The 23,674-nt window shown below is 41.3% G+C and overlaps 1 protein-coding gene across 1 annotated transcript; it reads left to right on the top strand.

Annotated features, from left to right (window-relative positions):
* Positions 1–6,015: 6,015 nt before the first annotated feature.
* Positions 6,016–8,541, top strand: LOC145991346 (uncharacterized). The gene has a single exon (XM_083127346.1). It carries the CDS (start codon positions 6,016–6,018, stop codon positions 8,539–8,541), a length of 2,526 nt encoding a protein of 841 aa, XP_082983472.1.
* The last annotated feature ends 15,133 nt before the right edge of the window (positions 8,542–23,674 follow it).

The following is a 23,674-nucleotide window of genomic DNA, read 5'->3' as shown; positions in this document are numbered from 1 at the left end:
CCGGTCCATTTTAGGAGACTTTAGGTAAGAAAAGATAACTATTGTAAATTTCGACAGGAAGTAATTGGAGGACTGTCTTTCATTAGGTTTCCAAGATGTCAAAAAGAGGCACGTATGGGAAATGGAACGAAGATGATTTGCAGTTGGCTGTGGCTGCTTACAGAAACGGTGGCTATGGGCTCAATGAGTGTGCCAGTGTATATGGAATGCAAAAGGCTACAATAAAGATACACGCTGACAGTAAAAATAGGTTCTTGAATACAATCAAGTGCTTCGGTAGGCAAGCAACCTTCACTGCAGAAAGAGAAAAAATTCTCGCCGACCACATTCTGTTATTTAAGGAAAGGTTTTTCGGTTTAAAAAATATTTAACTCAGGTAAATAGCTGCTTGTTTCAACAAAAATGTCGTTTTAGGCAAGAACACTTTGAATTCATTCTAATGTCAATAATAATTGTCATTTACTGTTTAAATTCTCATGTCCAACTTAAGACAACGTATAGACCAAATTAAGCAACCGGCTTCCCAATTTGGACCATTTATCCATTTCTTTCTTATTTTATAAATGTTAGTACTTATATATTTTAAAATTTATTACTATCCGATGAAAGTGCATGTTATGTTCTATACTTTCTTTAAAAATATTTCAAATTAGTCATTAATACTGAAATGAATTAAGAAAGACCAAAACTGGTCCAATTTCGGCAACCTTCAACTACAACTGTTCCGAACGGTGAAATGTTTTCTTAATTGTCTTCTTCTGCATGTGTACAATTTGGATACTAGTAAGAAAGTAGCATTTATAATGGATATGTGGGAAATTGATGTTTATGGAGACAATATACCATAGTAATCTTAGGTCCTTTTGCATCACTGCTTCGCTCGCCAAAAAGCTTTATTTCTCCATCTCTGATTGGCTACACATCATTCCATTGTGACCATACCCTAACCTTCCGGACCGTCCCCAGTTACGGTCGTGGGGTATTAGCATTAGCCGCATTCTCTTGGGCTCCTCACCCTCACATCTATATGTTCAGTCACGGACACTTCTAGGTTGTAACACTCCCATTAACTTTCAATGGAATCGTCACAACTCTCACCAGTGTCCGTGACTGTACAAGGCTGGGTGGATTCTGCCTGTATGGACTCCATAAAAATGGATACCCTAAAATTAAACTAGGTGTATCACTACAATAGGTACTGCGAGGAATACATGTATGTCCTCTGCTCTTGTTTTGTAGAGGCCAGGATTAGAGGAGTCTTGCCATCATCAAACAACCCATATGACTTATTTGAAAGCGGAGGATCTACTGATGTAGATCTTTGAATGGCCTTTAAAAAGAGAGAAAGAGAGAGAGAGAGAGAGCATGTAACACTCACAGAAATATTTATTCGATATTATCCTTAGTAAGGTATATCTCAAATCAAAACTAATTTCATGAATTCGTTGTAACAAAAACTCTCCCCCTCCCGGAAATATTTGATGTGGAGAAGTTTTAGAATAAGATTGTTGGGTGATTCCCACTCTGCTCTCAAGGATTTTGCACCCTGAGCACACGCCTTCTGTCAAGTACCTCCTACTGTAGAGGAAGTTTACGATGTGCTAAAATACCGGGCTCTTGAGTAGGTAGAAAGGGGCGGAGCTGGATCTAGCTGTTTTTTTTTAACAACATAAAAATGGCGAGGTTGGCAACACTGCAACACTATGTTTTTTCCCATTTTCGAGAAGAGGCTAACTTAACCTATGGTATTTCCCTGTAAGGCACCAACTTTTGGGCCCTCAGCGTAATCTGCTACGACAAAAAAAATTCCCTCGCCCCAAGTATGAGTCCACCTCGCCCCAAGTATGAGGCCACCTCGCCCCAAGTATGAGCTCACCTCACTCTCGAGAAGGGCCTAACTTAACCTAATTTTTCTATGAATATGCTTAGAAAATGCTATAATATAGGTAAAAAATGCATGAAATTGGCTTATTTTGGACTCGCGCCCCAAGTATGAGTCCACCTCGCCCCAAGTATGAGTCCACCTCGCCCCAAGTATGAGGCCACCTCGCCCCAAGTATGAGCTCACCTCACTCTCGAGAAGGGCCTAACTTAACCTAATTTTTCTATGAATATGCTTAGAAAATGCTATAATATAGGTAAAAAATACATGAAATTGACTTATTTTGGACTCGCGCCCCAAGTATGAGTCCACCTCGCCCCAAGTATGAGGCGAGAAAAAATTTCTTCACTCCCAAGTACGGGGTGCTTTTTTTTTTGCTCTCCTCTTAAAAATACAAGTTACTCTCTTGAAGGACCTAACTTAACTTATACCTGTGGCCCTACAAGTACGAGGGCTCTTTGCCCCCCTGCCCCTACCCCATATTTACAAATTACTCTCGGGGAGAACCTAACTTAACCTATATTTCACCCCTCTCTCCCCTGTGCAGTATAGCCTAGTATAGCAATATTTGCTCATAATCTATTGCATTGGGAGGAGGCGTATATAGGCTCTTGCACCTCTGAAAAGATTCACGAGAACCAAAAAGTAATTTTATATATGCCTGGTATATAAAATAACCATGCCTATGAACTTTTTTGGCTAAACTCGACGGTTTGCTTATTATTCATCTCTAGCAATGGCACGGTGGTGAAGTGTTGATACCCCCCTCTCTCTCTTCTTGTAATTTTGCGAGTGCCTCTGTTTGTAGTAATAAACCAATCTTATACAGTTGCCAATGTTGCTATCAACATATTTATTTCTATGTAAATGTCGATATTCGAAAAATATATGTAAGAGTTATTAACTGTATATATGCGCATTGTAGTGTAGGGATTAGTTTTGGTACCAAAAAGCAAGTGTGCGACGTTTGTTACTGGGTGAAGAAGAAAAATTCTGAAAATTATGCATTCTTCATAATGTTGCAATATTGTTGGATATGTATCGACCCTGGGAAGTTCCAAAGTTCTCTATAGAAAGTAAAAAAAAAAAAAAATAGTTGGAAACTGGCATTGTGAGTTCCCAGCTAGTGTGACAAAGCTTTGAATGCTGTGACCCTGGAAAAATCTGGAGTTCTACCTCGATAGCGGCGCTACTATTGTTACACTACCATTCGCTTGTGTTGTGAGGGGAGACACAAATAAGCAGGATGCTCTTTGAATTTTCCAGCTTTTAACTTGTTGCGGGAAATTGCAAAGTGCCGTGTAGTTCGAACAAATGCATGACACCAGAATTTTTTCAGTACCTCCGGTTTTGGGAACAATAAGCTCGGAATTTCAAAGTGTTGTGTAATTCAGTATGTTCGAAAATTGTGGTGTTCGGTTTACTGCTCTCTAAACAGTTGCGTGTCAACTTTGCCAACTGTTGGGAGATAGTGACGTCATTTGACAGCATGGTAGGAATGATGTGATGTGTGTTCAAAATAAAATGGCTAAGAAGCGAGAGGGACTATTTTCTGTGGCGAATTGTTGTGAATTTCTATTGGTTCACGTATGTTTTAGCGACGCGATACTTTTTTATCCTAGCGCTGGGAATATAACTAATTGTCCTACGTGGTAGAGTTCAGTTTTGCATCAGTTTTTAAAGTGAAATAGTACTAGCAAGATTTTTTAGTGGGTGAGTAATACTGTTTCATATAGTCTGAATGATGTGGCTTTGATTTATGAATTTAGTGGAGCTTCTGTGAGAGAGGTACAAACTTCTTGAAATAAACCTAGCAGTTCTTGTATATTGTGGATATGTTTCGCATCTCTTTTTTTTTTTTTTGTTTTTATATTTGGAACATGCTGGAAACGTAAATGTTACTAGCTTGAACAATATGTTCCTTGCAAATTTACAAAATCTAGTTTTGTTATTGTTTTCCGTATGAGGGTTGCTGGACTATTTTTTTTTTCTTCTGAGGACCTCTTCATGGTGCAGTAGTAGTGTTATCACCTTGTAATTAAGGGGTCCCGGGGGTTCGATTCCCGGTGGAGGTATAAGTGGTTTGGATCTTATTTTAAAGTGTAGGTCCAGTCCCGATTAGTCTTACTGTGCATAAAGTGGACTTAAAACCCGAACTCAAACTTAACTTTTTTTTTTTTTCAGTGTGTTGTTGTTGCTAGGAAATATGTACGCGGTGCATATTAAAGTGCAGTTTTTTTTTTTATTATTTTATTTTAAACTGTATGTCCAAATCAATCATGGCTATGGTTATTACGATGATGTGGTTTTTTTATATATATTTATAATCCGAGTGCTACATAAACAAAATAGCCAACTTGCAACAATAAGTGTGCTAAATATAAGCGAGCTATATATAGATTTTGAAATGGTGAAAAAAGTTAAATGTAATTTATTGGTTATGTTGCCGAACTGAAATATACATATGAGTAAAGGTTACCCCTGTGCTTAACACCACGCCATGAAGGTGAAAGTGGCCCTCATCAACACACCATCTGCCAAAAATGCATTAAGCCTGTAGCAAAAACAGACCTAATTTTTCTGAGTATATGTTGGAAGAAATTTTTATTATTATTTTGGAAAACTCATACGATGTGTGAAGCTTTTTCTTTTGCAACAATCAAAATTGATGTATTTTTATCAAATTTTCCCCCTAATATTTTCTGTTTGATATTATTTTTTCCTGGTTTGAAATATAAAATACCCGATAGATGCTTCTTGCATCTTCTAGATTTACTATTTATATAAAACCCACCCTTATTATATAATTATACAGAAACATAAAATGGAAATTTTTGATTACTCCCCCTTTTTTTTTTTAGGATTGCTATGTGAAAAATTGTATATAAATAAACAAGGATACAATGGCCCCCAAAATTGCGTGCTCGACATGTGGAAAAATAATTTCAAAATCAAATATATCCTACCATCGGAAAAAATGCAACCCAAGTAAGGAGAAGCGGACCACTACAGAGGCTACAATGGAGTGCAAGAACTGTAATATGGCTATTACAAAATCGCATATGGCAAGGCATCATAAAATATGTGGGGGGGGATCAAGCCAGTGGCAACTGGGGAGAAAGCGTAAACTGGAAGCCCCCCAACCACATAGTCCGAACAAAAAGCCAAGGAGTGAGACACGAATCACTCTAGAGAGGGGTTTTGATATTTCGTACGATGCTGATGAAGGTTGTGATTTAAACACCTTCTTGAGAGAAATCAAAAAGGATGTCATCAATAAGGTGCGAGAATTTTTGTTGAGCTTCTCGATCAAACTGTCTTTAATATTCAGCGGTATTTACGAAACCTATAACAAAACCCATAACGAAATACATACTTTCCATCACTATTCTGGCCATCCGATCCCATTGCATGCTGCCGATGATGTAAACTTAAATACTGTCATCGAAAATTTGTATGAGGTGTTGCTGGCAAAACACGAAGCATTCGAAGGGAGGGGCTCAGGGTGGAAACTTTGTTTATTGCCCGAGTTCTCATCTTGTCACCTAGAAGTCAAGGTGGCCAAGTACAAGCCTCTTCGTGGAAATAGTTACGTCAAGCTACCCTTATGGATACAAAACAAAAAAGCAGTGATCAATATCAAAAATAATGATAATCAATGTTTTTTATGGTGTATTATTGCTGCTCACCATCTTCCAAACAATAACCGGAATAAATTATACAACTATAACAAACCGGAATACCTCAAAAAATTTGAACCAATGATGGCTGGCATTGAATACCCTGTTACTTTGGATAGCATCGATTGTTTTGAGAGGCAATGCAACTCGAAGATTGCTGTAAATGTTTTTACATATGATTCTCCAAATAACATATATACTCTTCGAGTTAGCAAAATAGTAGACAGGCAGAAGGTTATTCGCCTTTTATTAATTAAAAATAAAAATGTGTACCACTATTGCCTTATAAATGATTTACCAAAACTTGTTGCAAGGCAAATTACAAAGCATGAGGGCAAAATCCAAATATGCGATTGTTGTCTTGCAATATTTTATGGGAGACGACAGTCGCCTGATCTTGAGCTGCAAAAGCACATGGTGCGATGTGCCAAACATGCAGTTGCAACAATAAAAATGCCAAAGCATTTAGATGTAATGAAATTTTGGAAACTGAAAGCACTGTTGAAGCATCCTGTGGTGCTCTATGCAGATTTTGAAAGCCTGCTTAAATTACCAACATCTACTAAAGCAGGTCCCAAGTCTGTTCATATCAGCCACCACACTCCGTGTAGCTTTGCCCTGCTACCAGTTTATGCATACCCCCATAGTATGACCAACATGCCAAAGTTTAAGTTGTATTTTGGTGCGAGTGCCCCTAAAGTATTTATTGAAACTCTTATAGAGTTTACAAAACAACTTACCAAGCTTCTTGACCTTAAAGTACCAATGCCACCACCCACACCACAACAAGAGGAAGAACATAATCGTGCTACCATCTGCGAAATTTGTGAGTGTGCTTTCACTGAAAATAATTGGAAAGTTTACCATCATAATCATTGGAGTGGGGAGGTCGTCAGCGTCAGTGTTTGTAACAAATGCAACTTGCAGATCAAGGTTTTAAGTTTTGTACCAGTTTTGATACATAACTTAAAAGGTTACGATGCGCATTTGTTTGTAAAGGAACTTGGTTGTGATTCCGAACGCATTAATATCATCCCTCAAACAAAGGAAAAATACATTTTATTCAGCAAGTGGGTGAGAGTAGAGGGAAGAAAAAATCTGGTCGAGATTCGATTCCTGGACAGCTACCAGTTTTTACCATCGAGCTTAGCAGGATTAGCTGAACAGTTGACCGAGAATGAGCTCGTAGAAACCAAACGCTTGTTTGAAAATAAGCATCTCAACCTCCTGAAACAAAAATCCATATACCCATACGAGTATATGGATAATTTTGGAAAGTTTAACGAGCTACAACTTCCGCCACGGGAAGTTTTTTGTAGTCGCCTAACAAATAGCACCTGCTCAGTAGACGACTACCAGCATGCAAAAAAAGTTTTCGAGGCTTTTGGATGCCGGAATATGCGAGATTACCATGATGTATATTTAAAACTCGACACAACCTTGTTGGCTGATGTCTTCGAGTCCCACAGACGCAGATGCATAAGTACACATGGGTTGGATCCTGCATATAGTTACACTACCCCCGGTTGGTCCTGGGAAGCAATGCTAAAAAGTACAAAAGTGAAGATTGGCCTCATCAGTAATATAGACCATCACCTTTTTATCGAGGATGCCATTCGAGGAGGCATTGTCCAAGCACCACTCAGATACATCAAGGCCAATAACAAGTACATGCCCAACTACAACCCCAACACCCCTTCAACATTCATATCCTACATTGATATGAACAATTTATATGGATGGGCCATGTCTCAATTCTTGCCTATTGGAGATTACATGTGGATGGAGGAAGACGAACTTGCGAATCGTGAATTTCTGAAATGGCCTGCTGATCATTCGTGTGGGTGTTTTCTTGAAGTTGATCTCGAGTATCCTCACCAACTTCACGACAAGCATCATGGTTTTGCTATGGCACCACAGATGGAAGTTCCTCCTGGTGGTAAAAATGACAAGAAGCTCATGTTAACATTTCACAACAAACAGAACTATGTGCTACATTATCGATTATTGCAATTTTATTTGCAACAAGGATTGATTTTGAAGCGAGTCCACAAGGCTTTGAAGTTTACACAGAAGAAGTGGTTGGAGCCTTACATCAGTGACAATACACAAAGCCGGGCACGAGCCACGTCAGCTGCTGATAAAGACCACTACAAGTTGCTAAATAACAGCATTTTTGGCAAAACAATGGAGCAGGTTCGAAATCGAATTAACTGCGATCTGGTATCTAATCCTCGGAAATGCGAGAAGTTAATCGCCGATCCTTTCTATAAAAATTTTACAAGATTTACTGATGACCTAATGTTAATCGAGAGGGGGAAGAAGCAAGTAACACTCGATAAGCCAATAGCTGTTGGAGCCACGGTCCTAGAACTGTCCAAACTTGCCATGTATTGCTTCCATTACGAAGTTATGCAACCTCATTTTCAAGATCGCATTCAAGTAGCATACATGGACACAGATAGCTTCGTTTATTGTATTAGGACCGAGGATCTGTTTGAAGATTACAGAATATTAGCTGAGCACTTTGACTTCTCCAACTACTCAGAAGATTCCCTCGAGAAGTACAAGCTGTCTGGCATCCAGAACGAGATGACAGTGGGGAAAATGAAAGATGAGGCCAGAGGAAGAATTATTGCAGAGTTTGTGGCCCTCAGAGCAAAAATGTACTGTATTAGATTTGTGGACGAGTCCAAGGAGATAAAAAAGGCAAAAGGAGTAGGACGAAGTGTTGTTTCACAGTTCGACATAGAGCTATACAAGAAATGTTTGTTTGAGAAGAAGCAGATCACAAGAAAAGAACATCGCATAGTTAGCCACCTCCATGAGGTGCATACGGATGCTATCGATAAGGTGGCACTTGATGCTGCGGACAACAAACTTTGTGTGCTTCCATGTAACGAGCACACTATGGAATGGGGTCATCATCAGCTTAATACATCTTCTCCAGCATGTTATGCGAACCATACCAAATCTTAAAAAAGTACATCAAATTATTAGGTTTTTATTGATGATTTTAATAAAAAAATCAACACATGTAACAAAAAATTGCAAATTTTCAACGGAACTAATTCCTCGCCGTGTCCTACGGGGCGAAAAGAGGGCATACGCAGAGCCAAAGGGGAAGTTCCTTTGTGCGCTCAAGTATGATTATTTCTAAATGCAACGATGTTTAATTTTATTAATATTTTCAGATTATTGTGAGGATTGTGGAAGCTGTATTGTTAGAAGATCAATAGCCATTTCTCACACACCCTGGAGGTTAATAGGAATCTAATATTTGGACCTACGGTCAGTATAATTTTTTTCTTGCACCTAAAACTGTTCAGTCACTCTTTCATTCTTGACATCATACACAAATGTTTTCTCTGCAATAAGAATGGTGCTGCACAAAGTATCTGCAGGCAAGGCGTCGTGGAACTCGCATACGATCTTTATGTTGGTACGATCGTTGACAACCACCTGCTTTCTCTTAGATGTGTTGATGACGAACATGGGTCTGCGAGCTATGAACTCGTTGGGATTGTAGTACACGTCCACATTGCCGGAGGTCACTCTTTTGTAAGCTGTGTACGCCTCGTAAAGTTTCAGGTAATCGTTGTTTGTAATGTTTAGGTTGTAGTTCTCGCGTGGGAAAACTTCATTCCTACCATTTTTGAGGTAAATATTCTTAATTTTGCAATTGTCAAACTGGCTAGAATCTTTCTCTTGGTTGTTGTCCTTCCCTGTCTGGAAGAGCACAACTGCAAACTCTGGCATATCGTACCGGATGCTGTTGAACTGCGTAGTAACATCAAATTCAAAATGGTTGCCAGAAGCAGGTTTCTGCACACACTGGTAGCCGTAAAACTGGATGGGCACTTGGGGGTTCTTCAAGATGTCGGCTTTGTACTTGAGACCGTAATTAGATTCGTATTCTACCACAGGCATGCGCAGCTCCATGGACTGGATGACGCACTTGGCAGCGTCGGGTAGTGTGTTGGCAAGTGCTGTACCGTCTGCACCCAAGGTGCTGTAACGCATCAGCACATCGTTGTCGTTGGCGCTTCTGCGAAAAGTGACGCGTAAACCACCCTTCCACATAATCTCCGTATAGTCGGAGAAAAAGCCTGGAAGCAAGCGCATGGGAAACAGTACTGTGTGGCTTTGAGTTTTGATTTTTGTACCTGCTTCGAATCCCCCTGCCTGGTAGTATGCTGCATCGGTCTTGGAGAGCTTCAGTGTTGCCACAGCTGTAGAAGTAATCCCGGGGTAGTCAACCCTATCGATGACGGTGCCATGCTTTCTAACTTCCACTTGCGAGAACAGATGCGGTACAAAATTGTCCACAAGTTTTAAATTTGCATTGGCGTTAAATGCTTCCCCGTTGTCTCTCTTCACCACATCAAACTTGATATACAAATCAGCTCTGTGAGGGTGAATGAACCCATCCCCGACGTCCACATCGTATTCAATCTCCCTGTTCGGTTCGTTCAAATTGGCGAACGTGCGACGATTGGGTGGGAAGGACTGCAACTCGTAACTTTCGATTTGCTCCATGATTGTTATTTATTATACGTTAATCTCCACGACGGCGGTGGTAGTAGCTCCGGCAAAATTCACCACCTCATTTTTTTCGTTTGTCACTGCCAATTCTATGTTGTCTATGCGATTACGAGATATGGGGAAGTATATCGGTGGTGAGGGTGTGTATATAATCGGTTCCATGAATTCAGAGTTTGGTTTGAACGTAGCGATGATACCTGTCTGCTTGTGGCTGCCTGGGATGCCATCCGAGGATTTGGTGATCATGCCTTCTGCCACGTTGCAATGTATGTTCAGAGTCTCGATGGCTAGAAATTTAGGAATGTTGGCACCGATGTGCTTGATGCCAGGTTCGAGCTTTGTGTTGTCCTCGAATCCCAGAAGCTCTCCAACAGTGCCTAGGTCTACTGTTTCCGTAGCAGACACAATTTCAACTCTGTGAGTTACAGAATTTTGAGATAGCAGTATATTTCTTGGCAATTGGGCTTGCAAGGTAGACAGATTGTACTGTCCTGGCGTGATAACTATTTTTTCATTTCCAACAGTAATTTTGTTATTGTGCTCCGTGACATTGGGTATCAGGTACATGCTGTAGAATGCACGAAGAGCAATAGATTTAGGATAGATGATGTCGTCGTGCAACGCGAGTTTCAAGACCGAAGTCTCGCTGGTGAGATGGAACACTCCCATGGTGTTTTAGGTACCACAATGCTTTCTGAAAATGCTCCACTGAGGGGTTATTTATTTTAGACATGTATGCGAGAACGGAAAGGCATAGGTGGCCGCAGTTAACATCGGTGAAACCCTGGATGCGTTCGTCATTGTAGTAGAGGTTGGCAACACTGAGATACTTCACCAACCTGGCAGGCGGTGTGCCACCGAACAAATCGAAAACAAATGCATTGTTATCGTCAATTTTGAGGTAGCATATCCAATGTGTACCAGGATTTTTGTAACTGTCCAGGTTGACCACGCCATACTCCTTTTTCTTCACAGCAGAGGGTAGAGAATCGGACATGAAAACACCCCTGAAGTTCCTTATTCCCAACGGTTCGATCAGAGATTCAATATCGAAGTTGGACAGGGCTTTTTCTTTTTTTTATATTTCTTCAAAGCATCGAGGTTGCTTTTTTGCTTTTTGGTCACACCTTTCCCCTTCTTCTCCATAGCCAGGTTGTGACGTTTCTGTTCTTCCAGCTCGGCCTTGTTCTTCTTCGAGTCGATGACGGTTTTGGCGATAGCGGCACTGCCTCCTGCCAAGCTGCCCACTGCACCCAAAGCTGCCAGGATGGCCGGAATGCTGAATATGAAACCTCCAATCTTCTGCTGCTTCCGCGAATGCTGCAACTTTTTCAATTGTGGAGTGCTGAGCAGCAATTTTATTCCGTGTCCTTTAGACAAGCATGAACATTTCTTCTCGCGTTGTTTCTTGGTGAGTAACCCATCGAGGGCACCCAGCGTTTTCAGATTCGAATAAGGTATCTGGTACACGACGCCCTTGGGCTTCATGATGTATTTTTTTTTTTTACGATATGTTATTTTATATATGTTCCGAGATTTTTTTGTTTCTCCCTTGTATAATTTTTTTACGGTATGTTATTTATATATACTTTGTAGCTATTAAACAAATTCGATTATGTGCTTTGTTTTCTTACCAAGAAGTTCTTTTGTCCCCTTGTACACGATTCGAGTTGTGTTCTCGATTAAAATGGATAGCTTCTCGTCGGATAACATGCTAGCGTATCGATCTGGTAAAAATAGACTGTATTGTCCGTTGAGCAACAGACGTACTTTAGGACCAAACTGGGTTGCAACAATTGAACCAGAAGTTATTGCATAAGGTTTGTCCACTTCCAATTCCTGAATTTTTATATATTCGACTGACAAATTTAGCATTTGTTTTAATGCCTGGACGTCACTAATTTTTTCACTCATATCGTAGATTTTTTACAGTGTGTTATTTATAGAAAAAAATTTCGGCATTGCCTAATGCGATCAAGTGATCGATGATCCTGCTGGTTTCAGCATTTGAAGCATACCAGTCGTCTGTATATCGTCTCCTCCCCTGTCTCCACTCGTGAAGTTCGTCCATCTTATCAGCCAATTTTTCATCAGCAGCCCGAAAAAAAGCATAGGGAGAAGAAGAAGATTTTACACCGCTTATTTTTCTCAGATGATCCAGAAGTAGCATTTCACAGGGCAAGCGAAATTGTGGTGTTATTTTAACTAAATCAATAAGCTTTTTAACATCCTCGTGACTATCGTCGAAAGTAAATGTAAATATTTTGTATAACACTTCTGTTGGTAAGTCTGTTATATGCGTAGACATTTTTTTCTGTATGTTATTTAATTACAACCCCCACCCCAATTTTCGTTTTGTATTCATGGCAATAGTCGTGCCTAATGCTGCAACCCGTTCACCCAGCGAGGCGTCTCTGCTGACGAGTCTCCCGAACGCGGCATGCTCCAATTTTCTATCAGCATCGTGACGCGCATCTAAATTCGTATATGTGTTGTAAGCAATATCGTGATCCTTGCATGCAGCATCCAGCAGATTTACCCCCTTGTCTCCTCTCTCCAGTCGCCGTTCCAGTTTAGTACCCGGTCCGCAGTATTGGTAACCTGGTAGGTGCATCTCGAAGGGTAGCTTGTTGATGATGTCGTTCACGAGACCTCGACCCTCGGCCACATTCCAGAATTTGGGAGGCAGGGTGTTGATGATTTTGATAAGGTAACCTATACCTTTGTTGTCGTTGACAATAAAGTTGCTAAGCTTGGTGCTAATCATGTCCATGATGCCCACCTTCTCGTTGTGGAAGTTGCGATTGCCTGCATTTTCTTCGCCTGCGATAACCAGCAATCGATCTACAAGCTTCCTTACGTCGTCTACCCAAACAAACTCTTTAGGTAGGGTATTGTAGAGTTTGACACCGCTGCCAGTCTTGAGCTGGTTCCATATTGGCTTGATGAGGTTCCTGTATTTTTCTCCACTGCTTGATTTTACGCGATTCTGTGTTGCATCGTTGTTTTGGTACAGGGCATCCGTCATGATTAAAATTTCTGTGTAACTTTGGTAATCCTCGTCTGTGTAATCTTTAGGTTGCTTTTTGGTGATAAGTTCCCACAGGCCCACAGTGCCAGGATACCTAGTCCAGCTGTTCTTCTCGCCCAAATTAATTTTCACGTCGTCACCTTCGAACGTAATTTTTGACTTTCCAATTTTCCAAACCACACCCTCGTTAAGTTCCACAGAGGGGTACAATCCAAACACCTCGTCCTTTTCAAATTTCCCAGTGCTCAGGTAATCTCTCGCCAACGGACCTAATTCAACTACCTTGTCCGAAGAGGTACTGCCTAGAACCTGACGTCTCAGAGGTGCAGCTCCAAGTTCGAACGGGGTAGTGTGAATACTGGATATCGGTGTAGGCACAGCATAATTTCGAGCAGCAAGTGGCACGAGCTCGTTGATTAAATCTTTATTTTGCTCGGTAACATCTTTGATGTCTTTACCTAGTCCACTTATAGCATCAATAATAGGTTGGTCCTGTCGCTTTTTCTCTTCGTAAATTCCGCGATTCTCTGATTTCCAACCCCTGAAGCGTTTGGCCAGGTAGTCGCGCAGCTTCAAGTTGTCGTCTGCGAGTTTGCGTTTCATCATTTGTTATTTATAATACGTCAAGACGTTTCTTGTAACGTCGCAACGTTTAGAAAGTTGTTTATTTTGTTTCTGTATTTTCCGTCATTGGGTTTCCTCGTCATGTCTATCGTGGCGAATCCGAAATCATCTTGATTCCAGCATGAAGAGCAAAATTTGGAAAACTGATTGTAGTTCATGTCCCCGCCTACATAATCATCGTAAGCATGTTTTAAATTGGTGTGGTCTTGACGAAACAAGCAAATAAAATTAGCGTTGTCTCGGAGAAGCTGCTTGGGAATTTTAGAAAAAGTCTGAGCAAGGTAGAAGCAGTCCATGCCTCTGTGCCGCCCCTGTGTAAAAAAATTGCGAATTTCGTTATGGTTCTCCAGGATGACATCGTCGAAGACCACCACCGAATTTTCATGGCAGCAGTCTAGTGGCATTACTTCGGAGGCAAAAGTAGCTATGCTCAGCCCTTCGTACAGTTTTGTCAGCTGTTGATATTTTACTTGCTCCAAACTTTTGGAAAAAACATACAAGTGCCTGTTCTTCCAATCTAACCAGTCGGGAGCAAGAAGAAAATTATCAATAAGTAAAGTTGTTTTCCCACACCCTGAAGGTCCGACAATAAGGCAGCGAATGTTGTCCGGCAACAGTTCGCCGTTTTTCCTAGCCTGACGCTCCGGGGGAAAATCTGGTAGTCGCCTCACCACATCCCAAGCACCCGTTACACAATCACCTCGTTTGCGTCGATCCAACTTTTTTCCTCGAGTCCCAACCATTTCACCAACAGTTTGTCACCTTTTCTACGTAATACTTTTTCGATAAGATACGTATTGGGGTATTTTGTTTTAGAGAGTTCCTCCTCGTAGAATCGCCCTTTCAAAATTTCGTCGCGATTATCTTTTATTATATACGTGTGACGGTTACCGGGTAACAATCGAGCAACAGTGAAAAGTTCCGTACTCCAGTTTTTGGTAAAGCCTTTTTCAAACATGCGCTTAAATTTACTAATTCTTACTTGGTCTCCAATTTTGAATTTCGGTTTTTTGTTAGTGGGCCGGTACTTGGGGCAATAAACAGTAGAGATCAATTGTACCTCATCAGACTTGCTGACATCGGCAGGCTTCATGCGTATCGTGCTATGCAAACTGTGATTATAGCCGTTTACGAGTTCCGGAAGCACATTGACCCACTTGTGGTTACCTTGAAGCGTGAATCGTTTCCACATGCGTGTTTTGAGAGTACGGTTAAAACGTTCCACTACGCTGGCTTTGATGTGACTGAAAGTCGAGTAATGTTGAATATTTTGCTTCTGAACAAACTGTTGAAATATCGAGTTGTAAAATTCCTTTCCGTTATCCGTTTGAAGAAATCGAGGTCGCCTGCCACTTTCATTGAAAATAGTTTTGAATGCTTCCATTACGCACACACCTGTTTTAGCCTTGAGGGGCAAAGCCCACGCAAATTTTGAAAATGTATCTATAACAGTAAGAAGATACTTGTATCCTTTGTTGATTTTATGTAAATTTTTTAGGTTGCCGCTACTCATTTCCACAAGGTCAGCCTGCCAAAGGTCATCCACGCCTTTGGTCACCACCGCCAGTCGTTTGTAGTTTCGTCGTGCAGGTTTATGCAGCTCGTTCACGATACCCTGCCTAGACATGGCGCGAAAATAAGAATATAGCCTGGATGGGATTTCTGGCTGCAGACAATGCTGGGTTTTCTATATACAGCTTGTCACCTATTTCTATGTCGATAATTTGAGTGGCATCTTCGGCATAGGCAGTCTCGCGACTTTCGGGGTGTGTGAAATCGACCAGCTCAACTCCTCTTATTTTAGGCTCATCGCCAATGTTCGTCACGGTCATGATTGGGTAGTGGGTTGCGTGAGGCAAAGACCAGTAGGAAACCTTGACGAACTGAAGTGTGCCAGCGAGGAAAAATTGATGATAAGCTTTTGCAGGAGTCAACATGTAGAGTTTGTAACCTGGATTGAAAGGGGAGGAGAACTCTCTGTTTGGTATGCTGTACAGTTCGATGACAATCGTAGACTTGAGATTGTCGATGCTGGCATTTAGAGTGTTTACGTTGGTTCGAACCTCAGTCTCCACATCCTCCAATCTACCATTCACCGATTCCAGGTGTTCCTCGATAGCATGAACAACAGTGTCGTAGTTTGGTTTGATCTTTACATCGACAATAAGGCTCTTGAATTTTTCATTTAAGTCATGTAGTTGGGTGCTGAAATTAGCTATAGTCGATTCCTGACTTGCCTCGATACTCCCAATTTGCTCTTTCACGCTGGCAATAATCTGCTGCAGGCTTTCTACAAGCGTCAACTTGGAGCTCTGTATTACAAGGTCGTGGACCTGGGTTCTAATTTCCGCAAACAATTCATGCAGCTCGGTGATGTTCTGGTTGGTAGGTAAAGTCGCGACAGACCCCCGTATCGATTCAATTTCGGATTGGATGTTTTTGATGTCGTCGGATTTGAGTATTCGGTTGAGAGTTCTCTTCACGCTTTTCAATTCCTGAGAGGTAGGCAGGGTGGCCACCGTGTTTTGGAGCGATTCCAAAGCTTTTTTCACCGCGTCCAACTCGGAGGCATCGGCAGCAGCACGTATGCCTTCTTGCAGTTGTGTTATGTCATCCTGGGTGGGAGTAGATTGTTGCAGGGTTTCCAACTTAGTCTGTATGTCGTCGATCAAGTGATGGAAATGAGACAACTCGGATTCTGCATTCAGATTTTCCAGTTTGGCGATTTGCTGTTGAACGTTGGCCAGTGTATCCCTGATGCCCGGCAGTTTGGTTTCCAGCTCATCGTGAACGTTCGCCAGATCATTTCTAATAACGGCAAGAGCATCCTCAATATGGGTTATGGTGCCTTGCAACTTCCCGAAATCCTCGTAGGTCTCAAGTTGGAGTTTGATGTTGGCCACGCTACGGGCAATGGAGTTCAGTTCGCTAGACGACGGTAAATTGTCGATAAAATCTTCCAATGTTTGGAGTTTAGTTTTTACTTCGTTGATGGCCACATGCAAAGCATCTGTTTGTAGCTCAGCCTTGATGCTTTCCAACGTAGGGATTTTGAAAGATTGAAACTGTTCGCGCAATTTAGCAATACTAGCGTTCACGCGATCGTAGTCGTCTTGAGTTTTAATGCTCTGGATGATAGTTTGCAGTTCGGTCTGGATGTTGCTTGTTTGGTCCTGCAAGCGTTGTTTCAACTGTTCAACGTCGGAGGTCTGCGTTTGCTGCAACTTTAGGAGTTCGTTCTGCAGATTACCCACACTCAGTGCCAGCTTGTCGAGATTGTCTATCGATGCGAGGTCAGTGTATTTTTGCAGCAGCGATTTTAGCTCTGCATCAATCTTGAGTACAGGGTCCAGGCACTGAGACTGCAAGCTGGCTATCTCGGTCTGAAGGCTAGAGTTGAGCGTGGACTGCAGGGCCTGCAGGTCGCTTCGCAGCTTCTTGACCCTGACGTCGAGCATGAGAAGCTCATCGCCATGGTCGTCGCGTTTCGTGTGGCCAAAAATATCGTTAGGCATTATTGTTATTTATTATAGGATAGCTAATTTTTATTTCTATGAAAAAAGGGATGAGTTTGTCGTAGTCGTCCAAGAGCTCTATGTACAGGCGATCGCCAGCAGATACATCGTACGTGGTAGTACTGTTCATCCTATCGTGCTTGATGCGATAGATGTTCTTGCCAGAGGAAATTTTGGCCTCTCCTTTATTCTCGGGATTCATGTCAAACTGCAGTTTGCCGGAGATGGGGAACTGGTAATAATTCAAGTTGTTGTTGAATATGTAGAAAGTCTTGCCCACATCCTCGTCGTACTGGGTCAGAATGCTATTCAAGTGTATAATCAACAAACCGTTGAGTTTAGATAATAGGGAGGGCAACAGGTCCAAGCTCGCAGGTGGCAACGGTGCACTTTGGGCGAATGCCTCCATAGCCTGCTTCCTAAAGCCAAACAGGTTCATAGGCATGGTTATTTTATATACCAGGCATATATAAAATTACTTTTTGGTTCTCGTGAATCTTTTCAGAGGTGCAAGAGCCTATATACGCCTCCTCCCAATGCAATAGATTATGAGCAAATATTGCTATACTAGGCTATACTGCACAGGGGAGAGGGGGGTGAAATATAGGTTAAGTTAGGTTCTCCCCGAGAGTAATTTGTAAATATGGGGTAGGGGCAGGAGGGCAAAGAGCCCTCGTACTTGTAGGGCCACAGGTATAAGTTAAGTTAGGTCCTTCAAGAGAGTAACTTGTATTTTTAAGAGGAGAGCAAAAAAAAAGCACCCCGTACTTGGGAGTGAAGAAATTTTTTCTCGCCTCATACTTGGGGCGAGGTGGACTCATACTTGGGGCGCGAGTCCAAAATAAGCCAATTTCATGCATTTTTTACCTATATTATAGCATTTTCTAAGCATATTCATAGAAAAATTAGGTTAAGTTAGGCCCTTCTCGAGAGTGAGGTGAGCTCATACTTGGGGCGAGGTGGCCTCATACTTGGGGCGAGGTGGACTCATACTTGGGGCGAGGTGGACTCATACTTGGGGCGCGAGTCCAAAATAAGCCAATTTCATGCATTTTTTACCTATATTATAGCATTTTCTAAGCATATTCATAGAAAAATTAGGTTAAGTTAGGCCCTTCTCGAGAGTGAGGTGAGCTCATACTTGGGGCGAGGTGGCCTCATACTTGGGGCGAGGTGGACTCATACTTGGGGCGAGGGAATTTTTTTTGTCGTAGCAGATTACGCTGAGGGCCCAAAAGTTGGTGCCTTACAGGGAAATACCATAGGTTAAGTTAGCCTCTTCTCGAAAGTGGGAAAAAACATAGTGTTGCAGTGTTGCCAACCTCGCCATTTTTATGTTGTTAAAAAAAAACAGCTAGATCCAGCTCCGCCCCTTTCTACCTACTCTCTTGGCCGATTGTTCGACATTGCGTTATTTTGTTAGCTTGTGATGTCAGCTTAGTGTGAAACGTTCCTTAGCATACTTCACTCAAACGTCCTGTATATGCACTATACTCTATTCCAGGAATCTGGAGCAAGGCCGCACACAGTGGAAGAAAACGGGGGGATCGAGTGGACCGAGCGAAGCAGTACACGCTGCTGCAAACACTGGTAACTACAGTCGCTTTCCCCCTTCACGCAATCCAGTTTCCTCTCACGTCATTGGTGCAGCAGTCTCGCGTCACTACTTGCGCAGGTACTTGCTTTCGTTTGCCTGCTCCAGAGGCAGCCCGGACAGAGTATAAGATCGAAATTTTTCAGGCCTCGTTCCCACGTGAAGCGCCTCTGGTGCTCAATATGTATCTGGGGGCAACCTAGGGATTGAAGGCGGCCGGAGCGTGGTGCTGACCGTATCACCTCCAAAATGACCCCCACATCCAATAAATGTTCCTTCATGGAACGTTGCTATATGCAGGAGGAACTTTACTTCTTCTTTTACCTACTTCCTCCTGGAGAGGTTCCTTGTCATACTTCGCTGAAACGTCCTGTATATACTTATACACTAAATGCTGGATCTTGTCTTCGTTCAGTTGCAGAATTTGCAGCACCGCCTGGGACTGTCTGCTCCAGCACTTCTTGGACCGATGCGTTGTGATGGAAACCTATCGATCGTCGCTTCCTCGCATGCAAAACGGCTCATCCTGCACGTGCACGCGTGTCGCATTGGTCGCCATGGCTCATTGTCCTCGCGTAGCCTCTTCATTGTCATGCCTTGGTCGGGGGAGTCGTGAGGCGAGAGTTAAACCACTGCTGACATGATCATTAGAGAAGAGGCTATTTGTCATTACGAGGACGTGAAATAGCAACGAGAGAGAGTTTTCATGGGATTATTTTACTCCCCATATTTCTACTTCAGTTGCAAGGAAATAAAACCTCTGATTGACATGTGCTGATCTGTTCAGTGGCGGAGGTAGTGGTCCAGCTAGGAAGATTCTCAGTGATGGATGAGAAAATAGGAACAATCTCGTCGTGATTGTCGTGCATGGTAAATCTGAGATTTTAGGAGATGCGATTTACAGCGTAGCTAGATATTTGGTTTAGATCCTTGGTCGTCGTTACAAAAACATTCTATATGTTTGCAGAACACAATTCCACATTGATAACTTCCCTTTAACCCACAACTTTGGGCACAAAATATTCCTTGCTTCTCTTTGTTTTTTAGAAAGCCAATGAGGATGCTAGGCGTTGATTTATTCTGGCCAATGACTTTTATTTATTTGCTGTTAATATTATTTAGTGTGTCCTGCATCATCGTATCCATGCGGTCTAAGGCTTTGAGTTCCGGTTACGGGACGCGCACAGGTTCGAGTCTCCTTGAAGAAACTTAACATTTCCTGAGATTTCAGCCTGTGTATGGAACTAGAGGCCACACGCCTTCGTGAGGAAATTTGTTAGCTGTGAATAAGTAGCGTAACCCGGTCAGAGAAAACCTACAACAACCACCGAGAGTTCGTTGTGTTGACCACGAAGTAACTGGTTGGACGATGTCTCACCTCTGTTGGGAATGAAGCCGGCAGTCGTAGGTAGTCACTGGTCCTCACACGCTGTTACGCCACAGCTTACGTTATTGTTATTTACTGCGCAAGTTTCATCTAAATCGGACTATTGGTTGAAAAGATACAGCTAGTCATAATGTTTCAAGTTAATTTCCACATGAACTTTTTATTCATAAATTTTATAAGTGACAACGAGGTCACTAAGGTGTCAAGTGCATCTGGAACGAGAGTCTGTTTCCCAATTCCAGACACTTCACCAAGAAATAAGTGTCTTCGATGAATCATACTAGAAAGATGCAGATGCTAGCCATCAGAGCAGATTGGTGGTCGCCGTCCGGATCTAGGAAATAACACGTGGTGATGACAGAATTACACACACCCAGGCGCGCCCCGTGATGCAAGGATAAGACAAGATACAAAATATAATTGCTGAGATTGTTGTAGGACGTTTTAGCTCATCACAATAAGCATGACTAAGTTTCATTCAACTTGGGTCAAAAAATGCTTCATGTCGTTAACAACATGTCCTCTGAAGGCTGAGGACCGCCATATATAGAAGCTTCATAATACTATGGCGTAAGGAAATTAGGCAAGTTGTCGTGCCCTCAGGGAATTAATTAATTAGTGTATTTGTCGAACTGGATGTGTACTATTTTTGTAAAATTTTGTTTCCAAAAATGCGTTGTAGATTTGATAAATTTGGTTAATTTTACTTCGCTTTTCGATCATTTTTGGCTACTGTAAAGTTGAGGATGATTGATTATGTTATAAAAATTTCATGAAGGGATACTCACAAAGAACACCAATGTCCAGATTGGGATTTGAACACGGAGCGCCTGTCGTCTTAGCACGCTGAGCTAGAATCGATGTAAGATTAGATTAGAGTGAAATACGTTATCCATGTAAACACATTGATGTATAAAAAATAGTGTTTCGTTTAAATAAAATTATAAAATTAAAAAAAAATTGTTCTATAAAATAGTTTTTCATTATAATAAACTAATAACGTAAAGGCAATAGAACCATGCAAAGTAACAGTATAACACGTTCCAATGAGAATAGAGGCAGACTCCTCCGAAATAAATAGAACAATAACATAAAAAAGTTCCACCGATAAGGGAGTACTTCAGATCATTATATCAATAAACACTTTGTTGCGCAAAATAGTATTGTTCAGTAATGAAATTAAAGTCGTAACATAAACTTCTTGTACAAAATTAACTTTCTTAAATATGTGCATTACATTCTGCAGCTTTTCTTCCTCTCAAGGTTTTCAAAATTCGAGTACACATTAGATAATAATAAATACGATATATTTCAAGCAGAAGTAGTTTGTATGGGACACAATACACAAAAGGGAACTTGGTCTTAATCGCACAATAACATACTCCTTCGAAACGGATACACAAGTCTCAGAAACATCAGCATTAAAATACAACTGTAGCGAAATGTCCCATCTCATTCAAGATGGATCATAACGTTCTTCCAAGAAAAGGAAACATCTACAACGAACTCTGGCTTTAGACAGTCATCAGGAAGCCGCCGATGCAGAAAATACAGAGGGAGCTGAATAAATACCTACCCCGTCCCCTCGCAGCCCTTCTGCCGCTGACAGTCCTCTCTGCCGTTTCGGAAGATGCCTTCGAGCAAAACACTACGCGTAACAAAAAGAGAAGACTCCTCGAAGTAATGATAAATAACATCCGGTTTCCGATTCCATTTTTCTTCCTTTCATAAATGCTTGAGCGTGTTCTTCGCACAAAACTCATACACTATTGGCCATGTGCAACTTGAAGTCAGCATATCCAGGAAAACCATTCAGCATATTTCTAGGAAGGTCGATTGCAGCGTTGCCAACCCTACCGTTCTAGCCTAACACGTATAGTAATTTCATGTCCGATAGAGACGAATAGTCCAGACCTTGTAACGTAGAGAATTTTAGATCATCAGTCCTTATTCCAATATCGGACTGCAATGCCAAACATATGATATTTCAAAATATCAATAATACAGTAACGATGTTCCTTGAACACATAAAAGTCACAACTGAAAAGAAATGTTTCTAAAACTAAGGCAATTGTGACAACTGTGTCTTCTGCACCCAAATACAAACTGCAAGAACCGGCAAAGACAAGAAAGCATTCAATAAATACCAATATATTAAGCTGTTGTCTTGTTAGTCCATTTAATGTATAGATAAGTTCATTGAGACTGAACCTACAGTTTAAAGTGGGATCCGATCCACTATATGCCTCCACCTGATATCAAAAGGCTAGAACGTTACCATATTGCCAAACATTGCCTCCAGTTGTAGCGTCGTCGCCTTGTAATCAAGGGGTCCCGGGTTGGATTTCCTGTGGAGGCACATGATAGTGCTGATCCCACTTTAAACTAGTCCCTATTAGCCTCACTGTACATGAATTGGACTTAAAGCACCAACTCAATCAATCACATTGCCAACCCTACGCTGGTTAGAACCTATATATTGAACAATAACACAATGGCTTCAAACTCCTTCTGTCAAGTCTATTTGAGAAAGTCATGACGTATATGTGTAGCTTTAGTTTAGTTCACAACTTCTTGTATGATTCCACGTAATCGATTGGTTGTTGTGGAGCCTAACATCTGGTCATAATTGGGTGTTTGGGAGTTGAGAATGTTGCAGCGTTAAGGTATACAATTCCGCTCTTGGTGTTTGCCACGCGTTGCGTTGTCTTATTTCTTGTTGTTATTGAGCTACATTGAGGAATATTGATTATATGCAACAGAAGGAATACATTTTTATCCTTAAAATGCCGCAAGTTTCATTCAAATTGGACCGGATGATGTATGAGATACACCAACTTAGCATTTTACATGCTAAGTTTTATATGAATTTTAATTTTTAAAACAATATTATAAATTTCTATATTAACAATGCACCTTTTTTTCAGGAAACAGATGGAAAAGACAACTTTCGACAATAACAGTGGTTCTGACAATAATTAGAATCAGAAGCAATAAATCTTCCTGATGAAAAGACTTTCCCGTGTTGGCAATATAATTGGTGAAGAATTCCAGTGCATCTGCACCGGATTCTAAGCATATTTCCGGATTTCAGAAGCTTCCGGAAGTCGAATAATTCTACTAGGACGATTCAAGACAGTTTCATTGTCGTGGTAGTATTCAAGGAAGCAACAACTGAATTGAAGCGAGTTAGAGGCACACACAGAGACGCATCGTTAAGAAGAGATACAAACGATCATTATATGGGGATAATTGCAGAGCTGTATATGATAATGGTAATATGGTTTCAATAAACCGTGGGTTCAAGATAAGTCACTTACATTGTTATATTGCAACACGTCCTGAGGAGGATTAGTGTAGCAGCATTTTAAGAGTCTCATAACATTACAGAGTAAAGAGATGACGCAGTTTGTCGT

This window comes from Lepisma saccharinum, chromosome 8, assembly GCF_977018435.1.
Source record: "Lepisma saccharinum chromosome 8, izLepSacc3.1, whole genome shotgun sequence".
NCBI lineage: Eukaryota > Metazoa > Arthropoda > Insecta > Zygentoma > Lepismatidae > Lepisma > Lepisma saccharinum.
Note: the sequence above shows the minus strand (reverse complement) of the source record. Positions and strands in the feature narration are given on the sequence as shown.

Excerpts from the sequence above, each read along its gene's own strand:
- LOC145991346 (XM_083127346.1), top strand. The coding sequence starts at position 6,016 with ATGCCAAAGCATTTAGATGTAATGAAATTTTGGAAACTGAAAGCACTG.